At 39.7% G+C, this 17,271-nt stretch overlaps 2 protein-coding genes across 5 annotated transcripts in view; both read right to left on the reverse strand.

Moving 5' to 3' along the window:
- LOC134534802 (LIM/homeobox protein Lhx2-like) overlaps positions 1 to 17,271 on the reverse strand; it is an 818,703-nt gene that overhangs the window by 271,998 nt on the left and 529,434 nt on the right. The gene's annotated exons all lie outside the window — the stretch shown is intronic.
- LOC134534793 (uncharacterized) lies at positions 13,621 to 17,157 on the reverse strand. The gene is made up of 2 exons (XM_063373380.1): positions 14,644 to 17,157; positions 13,621 to 14,607 (listed from the first exon to the last, which is right to left on the reverse strand). The coding sequence occupies exon 1, from the start codon at positions 16,294 to 16,296 to the stop codon at positions 14,665 to 14,667; it is 1,632 nt and encodes a 543-aa protein (XP_063229450.1). The 5' UTR covers positions 16,297 to 17,157; the 3' UTR covers positions 13,621 to 14,607; positions 14,644 to 14,664.

The following is a 17,271-nucleotide window of genomic DNA, read 5'->3' on the forward strand; positions in this document are numbered from 1 at the left end:
TTTTTTATGCTATGGACACGAAATTAATATTTATTCATTTGTACTATATCCACACACGTCTACGCACATAAAAATGTTTTTTTTTCTTAATTTAAGACCAATAGTATTTTGTTCTATGTCATGATATTCATAGTTATTTGAACTTTCAAATGCTTATATCTCAGTTCCGACTTCAATGGACATAGAACACTCCAATTCTCAGGCGACGGCATTGCCGACGCGCCCGGCATCTAGCGCGGGACCGGACACTCTTGCAGGCAAGAGTCCGTGTCGGCGCAGCGGAGGAGGAATAGAACGTTACGTCTACCCGGTTAGGAAGCTCTGCACTCGCTTCCAACGAATGACACCGGTGTCCACGCTGGGTCACCGTAGAGAGACCCCGCCGTCCGCGATCACGTTATCCCGCGGAGTCTCCCCCCGAGGACCCGGGGGGCGCGTGCCTGTGACGCGGCGACGACGGTACCGCCCGGGGAAGACCGAGGAAGAATGACGCGCGGCGCGACTCTGGGGCCGGCTGCTGGCGAGGCTGGTACTACTTACCTCGCGAGCGGACCACAGTCGTCGCCGCTGAGGGGAGCTGCCGACTGCCCCCCGAGGGTGTCGTACCCGCGCCGATTCCCGAGACCACGATCCGCGCGCGCGAAAGCGGTGGTAGCGCGGGGAACTGAGTCTAGACTGTGCTCTTCGACGTACTGTGCCGCGATCATACGTCAACACTCTTCATACACACACACACACACACACAAATACATAATGCAATTGAAAAAAAAAACTTTTTAACGAAAATATAATGTAATATGTATATATATTCATCATTGGCGTAGCTGTGTTCATAAAGATGGGGGGGGGGGGGGAGGGACGAAAAATAATGATTTTGATGTCATGTAAACACATTCTCTTCTTACCTCCATCGGAAAATTTTGATTTTAAAAGTGCAAAATATCGCCTTTTTAAGCAGTTTTTGTATCTAACCATTGGATACATCAATGTTAAAATTATTGTTTCCTTAAGATAAAATTTGATGAGTGAAGAAATTACAAATAAAGTTGGGCAGAATAATATTATAAAATAAAAATATCACGCTCTAGAAAGTTGGGGGGGGGGGACAGTCCCCTCCACCCAAAAAGTTCAGGGGGACACGTCCCCCCTGTCTCCCCCGGTTCCTACGCCCCTGATATTCATAGTTTAGTTACCAGTCACCGGCGGACGGACAGAAAGCGCGGGCGGCTACCCACCTCGAGGTCGCTTGTCGCGCGCGCAACACCGCACTGGGGTGCGATCACTGATCCACTCACTGGTCGCCGGGAGTGGGGGGAGAAGGGGTGTGTGAGACAAGGGGCCCCAGCGACTGGCGAGAGCCCTACGGATATCGTCGGTACAAATTTACAAATACCTGTTAATTTTTTACATCGATATTTCGGTCAGAATTACAAAAAAAAAAAAAAAAAAATACAGTTTAGATTAACAAGGGGAAAACTGGAACCAAACTTCCGTTACCAACATCAGAATAAAAATTTCCCAAACCATACCAGTTTCATGTGTTTGCAAAAAAAAAACAGTTAAATGTGGTACTTCCAACCGAGATATTTTGAGTTCCATTTGTTGTACCCTTTTTTTTTTATTCCTACAACTGTACATATATATTTTTTTTGTGGTATCGGTTTATGTTAAAGAATAATTTAAAATATGACTAACAAATGTAGTAGTTCTATTACACAAGGGAAGTTCATGATTATGGCATGAATATAACCAATACATCACGATTATCGTGTTATGGAACTATGAAGATTGCCCAGAATAATTTTGTATTTAAAAATCCAACTGGTAATAAGTTTATTTGGATTCATCATTCCGTATTGTATATTGTCTAAAAAATTTTTTCCAAAGTATCTCAATCTATCTACCACAAGTGCTAACACAATAAAAAAACAGCAAAACAGCTCATTAAAAATTATGCATCTATTCCAGACATTGCGACAGCAGATACAATAACGAATATGTAATTAGATAACTTAGCAGTTGCCTCATTCAGGTGTGGAATTCCAGGCGCGTTATGAAAACGTTGTGAGAATTAATTTTTACGATACACGCGCAGCCTGCAACAAAAATTGACAGGATGAAAAAAGGCTACATATACAATTAAAAATTATAAGTACTTTTGAATCATATACTGTAGTTATTGATATTGAATACCAGTCCATAAAACTAAAAACTATGATTTATTATGAATACTAGTGATGTTTGTAAACTATTTATATAAGTGAGTTTGTTTCTGTGTATAATTTATTTACATTACAAATTATTACATTATTACTTAATAAAAAGATGAAAATAATAAATTAGAATAAACATTAACGTATTTTCATTACAAAATAAGATTTATCTCGATTATTTTACTAAATTAAATAATTAAGCTTATACGTTTGTTTATATTAATATTGAGTAGGCTGTCTAACACTGAAATTTTAAACCATACCTTATAGAATGCCATTACACAAAAACATCTACTTAATAAAACTCCCAACACTGACTGAATGACAGACAACGCACAGACTAAACCGATGGACCTAGGGACATGAAATTTGGAGGAAATATTCTTTGAGTACCCTAGGGGTACTCAAAGCACGGATTTTTTTTTTAAATTCCCCGAAATTTGTGAAAGTGGTGAAAGGGGTGGTAAAGTTTGTGTTAAGCTAAATACTATTCAATGACACTATTCACGAATTCTCAGGAACTATTACAGCTACAGACTTGAATTTAGCGCGTATATTCCTTTTGTTTAGTAGACATCATGGAATACATACCTAAGGGTTTAGGTGATTAATATGCTACACCTGTACCCTAACCGTATTCCTAGGTGCACGATAGGACACGGCCAATCCCTTATTTTTAGGGAACGGATTTGGATGTCCTATCTGCTGCCGTTCTGTTTCAAAATTACGCGCATGCGCATAGCTCACCTTTTCATTGAATTCGTCCAGTTGGCTGAATCGCATTTGGCGCCATGAACTCGTATATAGTAATTTTTATTATCATTGGGGTGCGTACCAAGTGTGTTGATGAGCCAAATGAAAAAAAAAATAATTATTATAGCAAATCTATTCTGAAATACATTCGTGCACTTTAATGGTCATAACAAGAAATAACCGCAACTTTAAAAAGTACTTGAGATAATTAAAATCAAACAACCTTAATTCGAACGATAGTGCTGATATCTGTAGGATATTTGGCGTAGCAAATGTATCGATGGTTGCCAAACTGTCCCGCTAGAATGCATTGAAATCAAGTCTCCAGCCTCCTACAGGGCACACGTTTTTTTAGAACGGTTGCTTTTTTCGTTACCTAACAGGGACTGGGTTTTGGACACGTTCTGAAATACGGTCCGCGAGTTAAGGTTACAGCTGTGTTCCAGTAAGCTACCTCAGCCGAATGTCTTGTAACACCGGCCCACGTCTCTCACGTGCTCTGGCGGCGGAGGCGAGTCCGCTGGTGAAATCACTCCGCGGAGTGATGATGCTACGTGTATTTCTGCCTTCCCGGTGACGTCACGCGTTAAGGGGGGAGAGGGAGACGGAGAGAGCGGAGTGGGTTGAAGGAGGACGAGGAGATCAACTACGGGAATGACGCCTACCCACACACCGCGGGGTCCATCAGTCAGCCGGTCGACACGTGTGACGAATCGCGTGCGCGTCACGGCGACCGCTCCAAGAGTCAAGAAGAGAAAAACACCACAAAGACAATTGGAACTCGGCAAAGATGCGGGTTTAGTCACACAATCCGGAGACAATGCCCTAGCCCTTTGATCGACTCGTCGCAGGCATTCCAAAAAATTTCGGAACTAAAAAAAAAATCTAAATTATCATAATACCTATTTGAATTTCTGTCACGTGCTGAAACTCCACACGTAGTCTGGCCGCCAATAATTGGGTCTGCGTGGGTGAACTGGGGTTGGTCTTCATTTAGAGTGGTGGTCCCATGATAGGAGCAATGGAAGCGATGGCCCTTGCCCCAAAAATAATAACTAACTCCTCGAACTAAAAAAAAAAACCGGAGGGATATAAAAAAAATTATCTATTCCAGAATGGACTTGTCCCTTAAAGTCAGTTCATTTATTCTTCTAAAATTGTGTTATTTTACCATTTTAGTGCTACTGCACGAGTTTTTATTTTAAACTTTTTAATTACGTAAAATAGTTCAAACCAAAGTTGTGACGAGTTTTCAAGACGTCGGAAATGCGTTGAAATAGAGGCCAATATTTTATTCCCAAAAATTTTGGAATCTGCATTTGAACAGGAGGTTTTCCGTATCGCCTTGCATCGTCCGGTATCGTAAGCTGGGTCCGCGCCTCTGTGCTCACTGGGGCCGGTCGCCCTGCCGAGGGACAGTCCTGTCGTCCCGACCAAGGAGTGTAGAAGTACACAGAGTTTTCACTTCCAGGTTGAACATATTTCCTTTTTTGTTCTGTGAAAGCGGTCACTAATGATTCTTACCCTACCAACCGCACATCATAAAACCAAAGAAATTTAGTTTTGTGCCGATTTGTATCAGGATATATATATTTTTATCAGAATTCTTGTGGTTCAGGATCCAGACCCCTTTAATACATGTATACGTTTTAATAAATTATCGCCTTACTTGTATTTTGGTCTTGATATTCATGACATAAAATTTAAGGATATTTATGAAAAAAAATTTTAAAGTCAAATGGTTGTGTTGGGTGGTCTAGGAAAACTCAAGGTTAACCAAATTGTTTCAAAATACATGGCCATATTTGGCTCGTAAAATCGCTATATTAATTTGCATAAATTCCCATCTAATGCAATACTCACTTCACAAGGACACCCGAATAAACGTCCTATCTGAACGCGTTCCCACGCTACATAAATTAATCCCATCACACAAAGCTAATTCGTAAAATCACGCGCGTGCGCCTACCCTGGTGCGATGACGTCACGGGCAAAACAAACACTGCGCGACAAACACGTACAGACGTGATCCATCCGTTGTGGGCTCAACCGTTGTTGACGCATTATTAGTCTCGTAGTTAATATCTATTCAAAAGCTGACGGTATTTTGTCACACAAGAAAGTTCAACCGACTATCACTCTATAACGTTCGAATAGACGTTTTCAAGTCAAAAAAAAATTATTTCCAAATCATAAAAGGCACTAAGACTTACTGCGCTGAGAAAAAGAAAGATTGTTGGATACAAAAAAAATACTTATTTTTACACGGTGAAACAAGTATTTGCGTCGCGTACCAATATATTTTGTCGGCCTTAACAAATATAACGTTTAGCGAGATTGATTTTGTACACCCAACAAAATATACAGCTGAGTTAACGAAACCATTTTGTTGGATCAACAAAACATGTTTTTTAAAAAATATTTGTTTAGAATCAATTATATATAATTTTTGTTTCGTCATAGGTATAGAAACGCATATATAGTTCAGGTTAACAACCCTTTCTCACTGTGTGTTAGTTTTGGAATTATCTTGGCGTAAAACAGCTCCGCGATAAATCAACATCTCTAGTTATGACTCAAAACTAACAAGTCGGCTGTACTTCTCTTTCAGCTATGGGTAGGGGGAATGAGAAATTGAGGGGGGGGGGGGGGTGAGTCTTTTACCCATTGCACTGCAAGTTTAGAGACTAGGAACTGTCAAGCGAAAGCTTTGTGGTAAAATAGCACATATTCTAGGACTACTTTTATTTTATTGTGTCTCACGTCGTTTGGGCGGCTTTCCACCACTAAGTCTCTTGCGAAGATAGCCAGTCACTGTGCGTTCGAACAAGAGTAAGAGGGACGGCGATTTGTTGCGAACAAAATCGGCGCCAACACAATGCGTAAAACAGTGCAAAATCTAGCCCCTCTTGTGGGTTGGAAGAAATAATGTTTCAACGCTGCGTGGTTCTATCCAGTTGAATCACAAGAGTTTTGTTTAGTCTTTATCAGGTAATTTGTTTCATATTCGAAATTCCTCAAATACACCCATACAACCGTTTCCCAAGGATCACTTGCAAAGCATCGCATGATGTTTGTTTACGAACGTTAAAAACTACGAGAAGGTGTTCACTTAGAAACAATGGTGACAGAGCAACTGCGGCAGAATGATAGGTAGTCCATTGCTGTCAAATTCGAGACAGGTTACGTTGACACTGACTTTAAACTGGCTTACACTACAGCTTGTTCTCATTGGCTTAGTGAGAAACGAGCCCTTTTTTTTTTTCATCCATCAGCAAATTGTGTTCATGTATCAGTTCCGTAAAGTCTCAAATGGCTCGAAGTCTCACAAACATGATTTCGGGATCATTCTGGCACGTGCACAAATGATTTGTTCATATTCGGACAAATAATCATTCATGGGCGTAAATCCTAGGAGACCCAACTCCTGCTCTTGAGAAATCGTAACTTTGAAACGGAAACGATAAACTTAATTCAGCAGCCACCTCCCTCGCTGGGAATCCTACAGATTTTTCAACCAATATATATGTTTGCCCTTCTCGCTAACACAGTCACAACGCACTTATGGATATTTTAACGTTTTTAAAAAAGCCACTGACGCAACACAGTAGGAAAATAAAAATAAAAATCCAGGAAACTATGTAAAATAAGATTTTTTTTTTTTACATCACAGAGATGGAATTTAGCCTCACTAGGCAGGGGGGGGGGGGGGGAGAATATTAACAAACACACCGGTAATGCGACAAAGGCTGAACCAAAACTGCAATACACATGAAACAGTAAAACAGGTTTAGCGATGCGGGACAAATCTTCTAACCATTTCATTTCGCGAAGTCGAGGTTCCGAACTATTTAAGTTTTTGGTGGTGGAAGGAGTGTTGACTGATGGGGGTGGGAGTGAGGGGAAGAAAAAAAAAAACAAAGTAAATAAAAGCCGGCGACTGAACAATGGGGAAGGCGTGCCCCTCCATTAGGAAGGGCAACAAGAACACAATCGCGCCGTCGATGATTTAATTAGTGGTCGCTGGGGCGGGGGGCGGGGGCGGGTGGTACCTTGAGAGTTGGTCGAGGAAGGATAAAAGTGTTGTAGGGAGGGGGGGGTAGAGATTAACAAAAGACAAACGACACCGCCTCGGCCTTTTACTCCACGTCTGTTGCGCCCGGCAAGAACCCACCTGGACGCTGGACGGGTCTCCAGAATTCCTCACCTGGCCTCTCCAAGTCTTCCCCCACCTCCTTTCATTTCCGAGGAGAAGGGAGCACAAAAAACAAAAATAAAAATAAAAAAAAACCCACACCCAGCTCTCACTTTTCCCCCGACCAACAAAACACCGACGATCCTTGCTCCCCCTCCCTTCCTCTTCACCCATACCTTACAATGTTGCCATGTTTATTTAGCCGCTTTTATTAAGAGTTTAAATTCTTTTGTCGTTCCATTGGCAACACTGCAAAGGGGCTGTTGTCCGAGTTTATTTTCAATTTTTTTGTGTGTGTCTCTCTCCTTATTTTTTTTTCCCCCCCGTCCAGTTGCTTTTTTCCCCCTCCCCGCCTACTCTTCCCACGTTCTTGTTTGTGGAGGAGGAACGGGGAAGTTTGAACAGACAAGAGGAGGCAGGTGGCTATGGACCGAGAGTGGGGCGAACAAGGGCGAGCGAGAAGAAATCACAGACGCAGAAGATGAGAGATGGAGAAAGAGAGCGAGAGATCCCAAGCAATGAGGTCTCTCTGGAACCGGTTTGGTAAAAGGGGCGATGGATGGATTGAAACCACAGAATCTCTGAGGCCGCAATGGGGAAGGAAAAAAAAAAAAAAAACATGGAGTGTTGAGTGCGCAGCGTGAATATCAGCCCGTTTTCCAGTTGACGTATTTTGTACATTAAATGGCCACGTGACATGATTTTGAAGGAAAAAAACCCTTAGAAGTAATTTTTGTTTTGCAAATTTCATTTTGTTTTGTTTTATGCTAATATTACATACTACTAAATTTAAATCACCAATTCATCACAATATTATATTAGCTATGTAAGTAATAGTTTTGACCGAAGTAATTTAATTATAAGTATAGATTTATGTTTACTGTCATAAATAAACTATAATATATCCTTACCGTATTTTTTTTTAATTTAGCGGTTTTATTTTGGTTAATTAGTCTTTGGAGACAAGAAACACTGACCAGAAAAAAATAACAAGATTAATTTAAGAAATTAGTTCTTTTTTAATTTTATAGGTAATAATTCACAAGATAATTTAAAAAAAAGTATTTTCCAAGCATTAATGCAAGATGGGAATGAGCGATAATCAAAGCTGACGATCTGGAAGCTTACAACATGTACTGTTAAAAACTATAGTAAAATTACTGACTTTTCAAAGAAAAAATTCACCTCAAATAAACGAACAGTATTTCGTAATTTAATATAACTGTATCTTCTTACAAACTACTCCGTATTTCAACTTCCGATTTTTTTTTGTATAAACAGGATAAATGCTCACGTGGAAGAAATAAGTATGTTGTTTCTTTAACCAGCTTTTCAATGTTTTTCTTCTATGCAGAGATTATTGTAGTAGATTCATATTCACAGTAAGTGAACTTTGTATCCATAAATTTAAGATGATAACGATAAATTTACGAAGATCCCTGGGTAATTTGTAACCAGCGTTCTTCGTAAATTTAGGGTTCAAATTTTTTTACAGTGTGCAAAACCCAAAACTTAAGTTACCAAGCGCCAAACTATGTAAAACACGGCTTCGGTTTCGGATATATTGGGGTAAACACTGAGCAGTACACCTAACAGGTCTACTTCATTTTAGCTTCTATTGTACGCGGATGTCGGTGCTCCATGAACCGTCCAAAAGTTAGCTCTTGCTTTACCGTCTGGTTTCCCGCAGAATATTAAAAAAACAAATTTATCCACATATAAGCGGAGTTCAGACGACAAGATAGTTGTATTGTTTGTATATATTTAAAAGAGATATCAGTACAAAGGGTAAAATTACTGTATATAGTTTTCTTTCTTTAAATTTCAGAGAATTTAATTTATCTTTTACGTCAAATAAATTAATCGTCGATTATTTTTTTTATTAATATTGTTACGATTTATAATGTGGGGAGAACTGGGTTCGCAAAGTATAGCCCAATTAAGTTTTATTGATTACTAATATTTACATTAATAATAAATAATTGTAGTTAAAAATGTGCGATCACAAATCACTGGCAATTTAAAATGTTTATTCTCAGGTCGCTCAATGTCTGTCAATTTCCGCAGTTCGCACTCCTCACCGGAGCTAGACTCAACAGTGGTTCGCCCCTTACTACACGCCTGTCCACACACACACAGTCTCGCGCCACTCAGTGGCCGCACTCTCACGATCCGGTAGAACTCCACGTCGCACCACTCTTGGCAAGGGGGGATGAGGGTTTCACACCCTCTTCGCTGATGTAGCACTTCCCTTCACTCGCGGAACTCTCCGAACTCTATGAACTCACTCGGAATCCGCCCGGAACTCCCGCAAAGGCCGACGTTGCTGCTCAAGTATTCGTGGTTTGTCTTTCCAGAACTGTCGACAGCAGCTTTGACGAGTATCGTCATCTCGGGCCGACCCGACGCCCGAACAGTCCAGAAAAGCAGCGTCGATTCGCGCCACTCCACGCGGCGGCCCGCGGAATTTCCCCAGGCCGCTCAGCGATAGATAACAGCGCCGAGGCAGGACGAAGCGCGTGGAGCGGTGGGGGGTGGGGGGTAGCGACGACCCTTGTAATCTGGCCAGGCATGCGTGGCATGCTTTCGTCAGTGAACGCCACGTGACACGGCGCTTGACGCCAGTGGCCTGGCAGGAACGCCAGCCAGCTCCGAACCTGGCGCGTGTCACAGTCCTGTCTGCGTTCGTAACAATATTATTACACAAAATATTGCATCCGTTTTGCAGCTACTTGTGTATCTAAACCTCTCGGCATGACAGAATATTAAATGAATAGCTTTGTTTACTACATGAAAATTATCTTTTGTCTCGATAAATAAAATCAAGTGATGGACCATTATCCATTTTATTTCTGAACCTGTTCACTCAGATCAAAAATGAATTACATAGTCTTGAATAAATGTGTCTAGACTGGTGTACGGGTTATATATACATATACATATACATAACGTAATTAATTTTTGATCGAATGAACAAGTTTAGAAATAATTACAGGCACCTTACTTGATTATACCTAGTGAGACAACAGATAATTTTAATGTAGTGAACAAAATTATTTATTTAAAATTCTGGCAAGCCGACAGGTTTAAATACACAAATAGCTGTAAAATGATGGATTATTTATAATATAATATTAATAAAATTAAAAGTGACAAGAATTTTTTATGGCGTACAAGATAAACTAAATCATCTGAAACTGAAGGGAAAAGTTAAAACCCAAATAGTTTTTTTTACAAGATTATAGAAAAATAATAAACATCTAAAAAACAAGAAGGTACGAAACTTCCAAAACATTTAACTAACGTTTCCCGTATTAATTTTTCGTCTCGCCAGTTTACAAATATGAAATAAAAGGACATTTATCAAAACAAATCTGGTAAAAATATATTTTACAGATATGTATAAATTTTCCGCTGAGCTTTGACGCATAGGTAAGGTTACTTGAACGCTACCTGGCAATGGTGAAATTTTACGCAACTGAGAAGTAGCTAGTATGAGACAACGCTTCTACTAATTATACCGCCACGAAAAAAAGACACAAACACGTATTTCAAACCCGGTTGCCTCGTCACGCTAACTCCATTAACCACTAACGCAATGTTGATTTCCTCTCGAGCTTCTCCACAGAGCCTTAAAAATTCTGTCGTGACAAAAACACCAACTGACCAAAAATATTTTTTTTAAATAATCCTCTTGCTAACTTGTACTTCCCTTCGCAGCAAAGCCACCGGAGGTAAACCGAGGGGAGAAGGACTTGCGGACCAAAGTTTCCTTTTAATGAAACCTTCGCCTCCCTTCTCGAACGAACTTAACTTAAGCCTTACGCGGGAATTTTCTTGCCGCTAGGTTGAGATGTTGAGCCCAGGTTGTGGAGGGTTAAAGAAGTGACCACTTTTTCCACAATTTCCCTGCGGGGATTCCCCCCCTCCAACCTTTTTTTTTTCACAAGGCCGAAAAACCGTGGCCAGAAAAGAAGCCGCGCACAGGTAAGGCCCCTCGGAAGCCCTCGGAAGCTTCACCAGGAATTCGCCCCCGCGGGTTGGATGGTTGGAGGGTGGGGGAGGGGGGGAAGTTGCCGACATAAAAGCCACTCCCCCACACCCCAAAGTCCTTAGCTTAATATAATACGCGCAAGGGTTGCACGCGGACCCTAAGTAAGAGGCGGCGGGGGGAAGGGGTGGGGGAAGAGCAGTTTTTGTTGTTTGTTCTTGTTTGCGAATTCAATAATCCTGCCCCTGGCGTTGGGCTATCTGCAGGGGAGCGGAGAGAGGGCTTCGCATTAGCATGTTTTTCATTGTGGTCCGAGGGGATGATGAGGCTGGGGAGGCTGGCCGGAGGGGTCAAGGAGTGAGGGAGGGGGGGCCTGCACCTGTTAGGCATGGAGTCCACCAGCAAGTATAGTCTGTTTTAGTACCAGTGGTACCAATTTCCCCACTACCTTCCGACTAGCTTCGTTTGATCCTTCAGTCTCCTTCGGAGAGAGTGCTTGTTCCGACAATACATACGTAGGAACTGGAAAAAAAATTCGCGCTTTCAATGACCTCTAGAATAAAACTCCCACGATCATCTGCGCACGCGGGAACAAACACGCCAGCTCATTGGCCACTGACTCGCGACGCCTGCTAACTGGGGATGCTCGTGGTTGAGATACTTCTTTACGTTGAGGGTCGTTCACTGGCTCAAGAGTCCTTCAGGCAATCACTGAAGCAGCAAAAATAATAATAACAATAATTGCAAATTGGATTGTGCCCTATCGCAGAATGAAACAGCGAATTTTTTTTTTTCCGGTCTATACCCAGAAGTATGTAAATGCAATGAATTTTTCGCGAAGAGATTTCGAGACTAGCCGAGAGTAGCATCGTCCGTGTTTCGTGACTGGTCGAGTTTCTTTCAAGAACATTTCAAATGTCAACACACAAATCATAATAATTCAGTACCTGAAAAAAAAAACGCGTCCCGAGTGGCTTATCTTGTGCACGGCCGCCAATCACAAAGAAGAAATCTCTGGCGCGGGTACACATTATTACAGTTTAATTAGAGTTCTGATTTTTTTTTCGCGCGGAAAATGCCTGTCCTTACCCATAAGGGCTTTAGGGCGTGCCGCGGCTGTGATTAATACATATCGGATTAACCATTTGTTGACGTTAACTACGTGTGCATTCTGTGTGTCGTATAACGTTTCTCAAATTCGACAGACCTCACTTGCAAAGCAACACATGACGATTGTTCACGAATGATACAACAACATGAAATTGTTGACAAATACGGTTGACAAACAACACTGGCAAAAGGATACCTAAGTCCACTGGGACTACTTTTAACAATTGTCAAAATGTTTTGAGACAAGTTACGTGACGCAGACTATAAGAGGGAGATCTTGCATAGAAGACCGGAAAGGAAAAAAAAAGAGGGGTATTAAGGGTCGGAGCCGCCCTAGCGCGAATATGATGTTCGGGTTCCTCCCCCCCCCCCCCCCCCCCATCAAGGAGTGGAGACGGAGTGAAAAAAAAAAGAGTGCGGCGTGTGTTCGCGGGTGCGTGAATTCGGCCACCCGCGAAGTGGCAAGTTTGGCCGCCGCGAATTGGAGAAGGGATGAAAAAAAATCCCTGGAGTTAAAGAGTTCCCACATTATACGCCGGTTACCAGACCATGATAAACCATGTACGAGTCTCTGTGTTAAAGGTTTAAGTAGTAGACAAGGCGGCACGCCGTAACTTCGGCACGTAAACTAAGTCAATAAATAAATAAAAGTGACAAATTGTGGTTGGTTAAAGCTGTTTGTTAACTAGGCATTAACCTATTTTACGCTCTGAATAATTGTAAGCCAATTATAGAATTTTAATAACAACGTGGCTATGTTTTATGATTTGATTGCATAATTTTCATTTTACAAATTTAATTTCTTACCCTTGGTATTGATTCTACAATCATATTTTTCAGTCTGTGAGATAATCAGAATCATAACTTAAAAATAAAAACAGCTGAAGCAAAGTTACATGTTTACTGGGAGCATTTTTTATTTAAATTTCGGACGCAAAGGGTGTACTGCATTTTCGCCAATCCTTTAAAAGTCCTCGAAACTTGAAGCACCAGATGCGAAATGTAAATTAGGTCTGTACATAATGGACCGGTTCTTTATATACGAACAGCGGAAGTAATTTAACATTTAAAAAAAAAGAGGGTAAAGACCTCGCGAATAACTGGCTAATACGATGGCTCAAGTGGAATTCATTAAAAGTATGTTGGGGAGGGGGAGGAGAAACAATATAGATTACCTCATCCCCACAGTTCAGTTAAATTCTGTCAGGAAAGAACTTTTGTTGAGGTTTATGGAAATCCACACAGAGGGAAAAAAAAACGTTTTATGGTCACCACAAAATATTTTGTGTGAAATCCTTTCTACATAGAAATTTGTAATGACAAAATTAAAAAAAAAAATAATATTTTTGTAACTGAGGAAACGTTTTGGTTTTTTTAACTTCAAAATCTTAATGTCGCTTTACAGTTTCGTGAGTTATAAATACATTATTATTTGGTAACTGATTTTCATAAAGTAAATTCTAGCAGCCAATTTTTTTTCCCGTTGCAAACTGGAGCAAGAGAACCCCCACATACGTGTCGTGACTATGCTCTACCATCGACAGGGCCTATTTTGGCAAGAACGTTCGTCCGAGTTGCCGATCTCAGACGAGTGACTGATGGAGACGCCAAAAATCATAATACTCGTACCTCGTACAGTGCGCATGGCCAAGAAAGATCAAAAACTCTCATCAGATATCGAAATTTCCCCACCCATGGGATATCTGTACCTGGCTTGGAAATCTTTCTCATTCAGTTTTTTTTTGTAATTAATCTTCACAGAACTTACACGCAACACAAGTTGCCATGTAGTACACAAAGTGACGCAAAACATGAAGTGGTTATGAACTATAAGTAGTGCATTCCAGACGATCTGAACACCCCTGAATTCTTAATGATTTCTTTCAGCCAAGAAGATGTTAAAATACGAGACTAATAATTGTACCATTTGAATCGATCCATGCAAAAAGGTCTTTAGTCCTAAATAAGTGTTTTTGAGAAAAACACAAAAAACTGTCTGCGCCAGAAGATTTTAATAATATAATAACACCTTTTTTTTAATATGGTACCTAACAATTTCACCACTCATATGAATTATCTATATTACTGTTCTTGTATATAGTTTGTCGAAAAAAAATTATAAAATATGTTGGACTGAAGCCATTTTTGCATGGAAAAGTATTTTATTAAACACTCTTTTATATTTTATTGTTATTTTAGTATATATATTATTTTAATTGTTTCTTATCCAACAAAATGGTAGAAAAGAAGATACAATATGTTATATTTTACTACATATTAGTTTATTTACTCATGTACAGTGTGTCAAAAATTAAATTATATACAGTTAGTTAATCATCTTGTACCTACAAATCAATGTTCTCCAGTTAATCATCTTGTACCTACAAATCAATGTTCTCCAGTTAATCATCTTGTACTTCCAAATCAATGTTTTCAGCTGTTGGCCAGTTAGAAATATCAATGTAAAATTGTTTATGCTCCTCGGGAATATAGGGCAGAAGTTTTCGTATGTCATCTAGTTTCTTTTTTTTAATGGGGACCTTCCCTTCTGGATAAGCAATGCATGGTGGAAATTCGGGGTTCGTCATTGCTTGCCGCAAACAAAAAGTATGTAGTACCATACCATTGATAAATTTTCGTGCAACAATTGTTCCAGGCATTTCTTGACTAAAAGAAAAATGCATGAAGGAACTTATGCCAAACTGTTGCTTATCATCTTTCGGAACTGATCTCGGGCGCGTTTCTTCTGAAACGACAGACTTTTTGTAATATTGAGGCCACCAATTTTTGTAATCGAATATGTGTTCCGATTTCACATGTGTCACTATAAACTTATTATTATTACTGCTCTTGATTACTAATTCAGTGATTTCTCTTAAGGAATATAAACGGTCATGTTTCCTCAGCTGTCTTTTAATCATTGGAAAATCTCGGTCACAGGGGAGAAACGAATGACCCCTGATGGGGAAGAACTGTTCTATTTTATTAAATCGACCAGTTTGTGTTAAAGCCAATAACAAACGTGCCAGTGAGTGGTTTTTGTTTTGGCCAGAACAGTTGTCAGAGAAAATCCTTATCTCCTTAATTTCTGGAGGAACCGTGTTCAAATAATCCGTTAAAAGTGAGCACACTTCATTTGGGCCTTTGTTGGCAGTACCCTCATGATAAAGGTATAACATAGCACTATGTTCCTTTATGTTATGTATGCAGCAAACATTGACTGTTAACTGCCTCATATAGAAAGTCTCTTGAACTGGGATTCGTGGCAATTGAATATTTTGCAAATAATCCATACAGATGGACAGAACGTGTGGTTCAGTTTTGCAGTCTCGTTCTTTTTTAAGTTCATTATAAAACTTCTTTGCCCTCCTTCTGTGAATCATTAGTTCCGCTGCCGCACACCTCTTGGCTGCTTCATTTATGTGAGGGCTTTTAATTTTAAGTTTTAACTCCTCACAAGTACAGCAGCAATCAACCTGGGGTCTGCCAAATGATAGAGAAAAGTTTTCATTGAAAAACTTAATGAAAAACTGATAACTGCAGTTAATGTCAGGATTTTTATCTTTGAATAGATTATACATGGACTTTACAGACAGTCTGGCGTCGAGATATGATTTTGTTTTACCAGTGTATTTTGTGCATTTAACTGGAAAGCTAAGAATGTGGTTTCTGATTTTTTCCCGAACTTCAGGTGGAAGTGTGTTAGCACTTGATGTTTTCCCTCTTTCATCAACGGGACTTTTGCCCAATAAAGCAAGTTTTCTAATCCTCTTCACTCGTTTATCAGTAATAGCAAACAATGATAAGAAAGCTTTGTAACATACCTCTCTCTTTACATGGCCTATAATAACATAGTATTTGTAAACTTTGTCAACAATTCTTGCCCCCTCTTTCTTCCGAGGTCGACGGCGATCAACATCATGTATATCAATCAGAGATTGAATAAATGTGTCTTGTTGATTTTTTGTAGGCAAATCATGCAAACGTCTTAGCACATCAATAGCTTCATCATCTGAGATCTCAAAACACTTCATTCTCTGACATCTGAAAACAAAACGATAAATATTTTTGTGATTGTTGGAAAATAAAGGAAATATATATAGTGCATTGAGAGATTTAGGCCTACTAAAACTAATTCTCTTGATATCAGAAATACATAAGTAAGTGCCTAATATTGTAATGTATATAACAAATACAAGCTTTAGATAACATTGGTAGTTATAGACCTACCTGCATGGAGGTCCTGTTGTTCTGGCTGGAATCAAATTGCCTTTGGAGGTTAGGTATTCCTCCCCTTTACATCTTGCAGTTTTTCTTATATTTCTTTTCCAAGAAGATGGTGTACTTTTCCTCTTTATACCTCTTTCTTCTACATTGTCTGTGCCTTCACTTTCTGATGACATTATTTAACAATATCTTTGTATAAAACTTACTAATTTACCATCATTTAACAAACAAACTGCATATTCAACATTCTTTTGTTATAAACATTTTGAATAACAGGTTAGGAAACATAATGTCACAGAATATTTCAATAGTGCGCCGCTACAACAAAAATTCCCAAACTTTATTCCATGCAAAAGGGGCTTCAGTCCAGGACTGAAGCCCTTGCTGCATGGAACAGTGAAATTAACAGTCTGTTACTACGGTAACAGTGCATTGGACTGAAGTCTTTTTGGCGTAGAAATGTGTATCTACCTTCTTAGGTAATGTTGCATATTCAAACTGGAATTGCGGAAAAAATGGACTGAAGCCCTTTTTGCATGGACCAATTCATTTATGCTGACAGTTATATCGAGAGAAAAAAATGTGTTTCATGTATGCAAAAATAACCATAGGCATGTGTTGTACAAACGTTACAATATCTTTCTTGTAGTATTTCAAATTATTACTTGTAAAAAGTAGGGAAAATTATATATATATTTTTGTGTCACTATAACTCTTAACGTATTGTATTACTTCTAGGGTTTCCTATGACTTCTTTTAAAAATAATTTAGTCCCCCCTCCC

This window comes from Bacillus rossius, chromosome 8 (assembly GCF_032445375.1).
Source record: "Bacillus rossius redtenbacheri isolate Brsri chromosome 8, Brsri_v3, whole genome shotgun sequence".
In the NCBI taxonomy this organism is placed as follows: domain Eukaryota; kingdom Metazoa; phylum Arthropoda; class Insecta; order Phasmatodea; family Bacillidae; genus Bacillus; species Bacillus rossius.

Excerpts from the sequence above, each read along its gene's own strand:
- LOC134534793 (XM_063373380.1), bottom strand. The coding sequence starts at position 16,296 with ATGAAGTGTTTTGAGATCTCAGATGATGAAGCTATTGATGTGCTAAGA.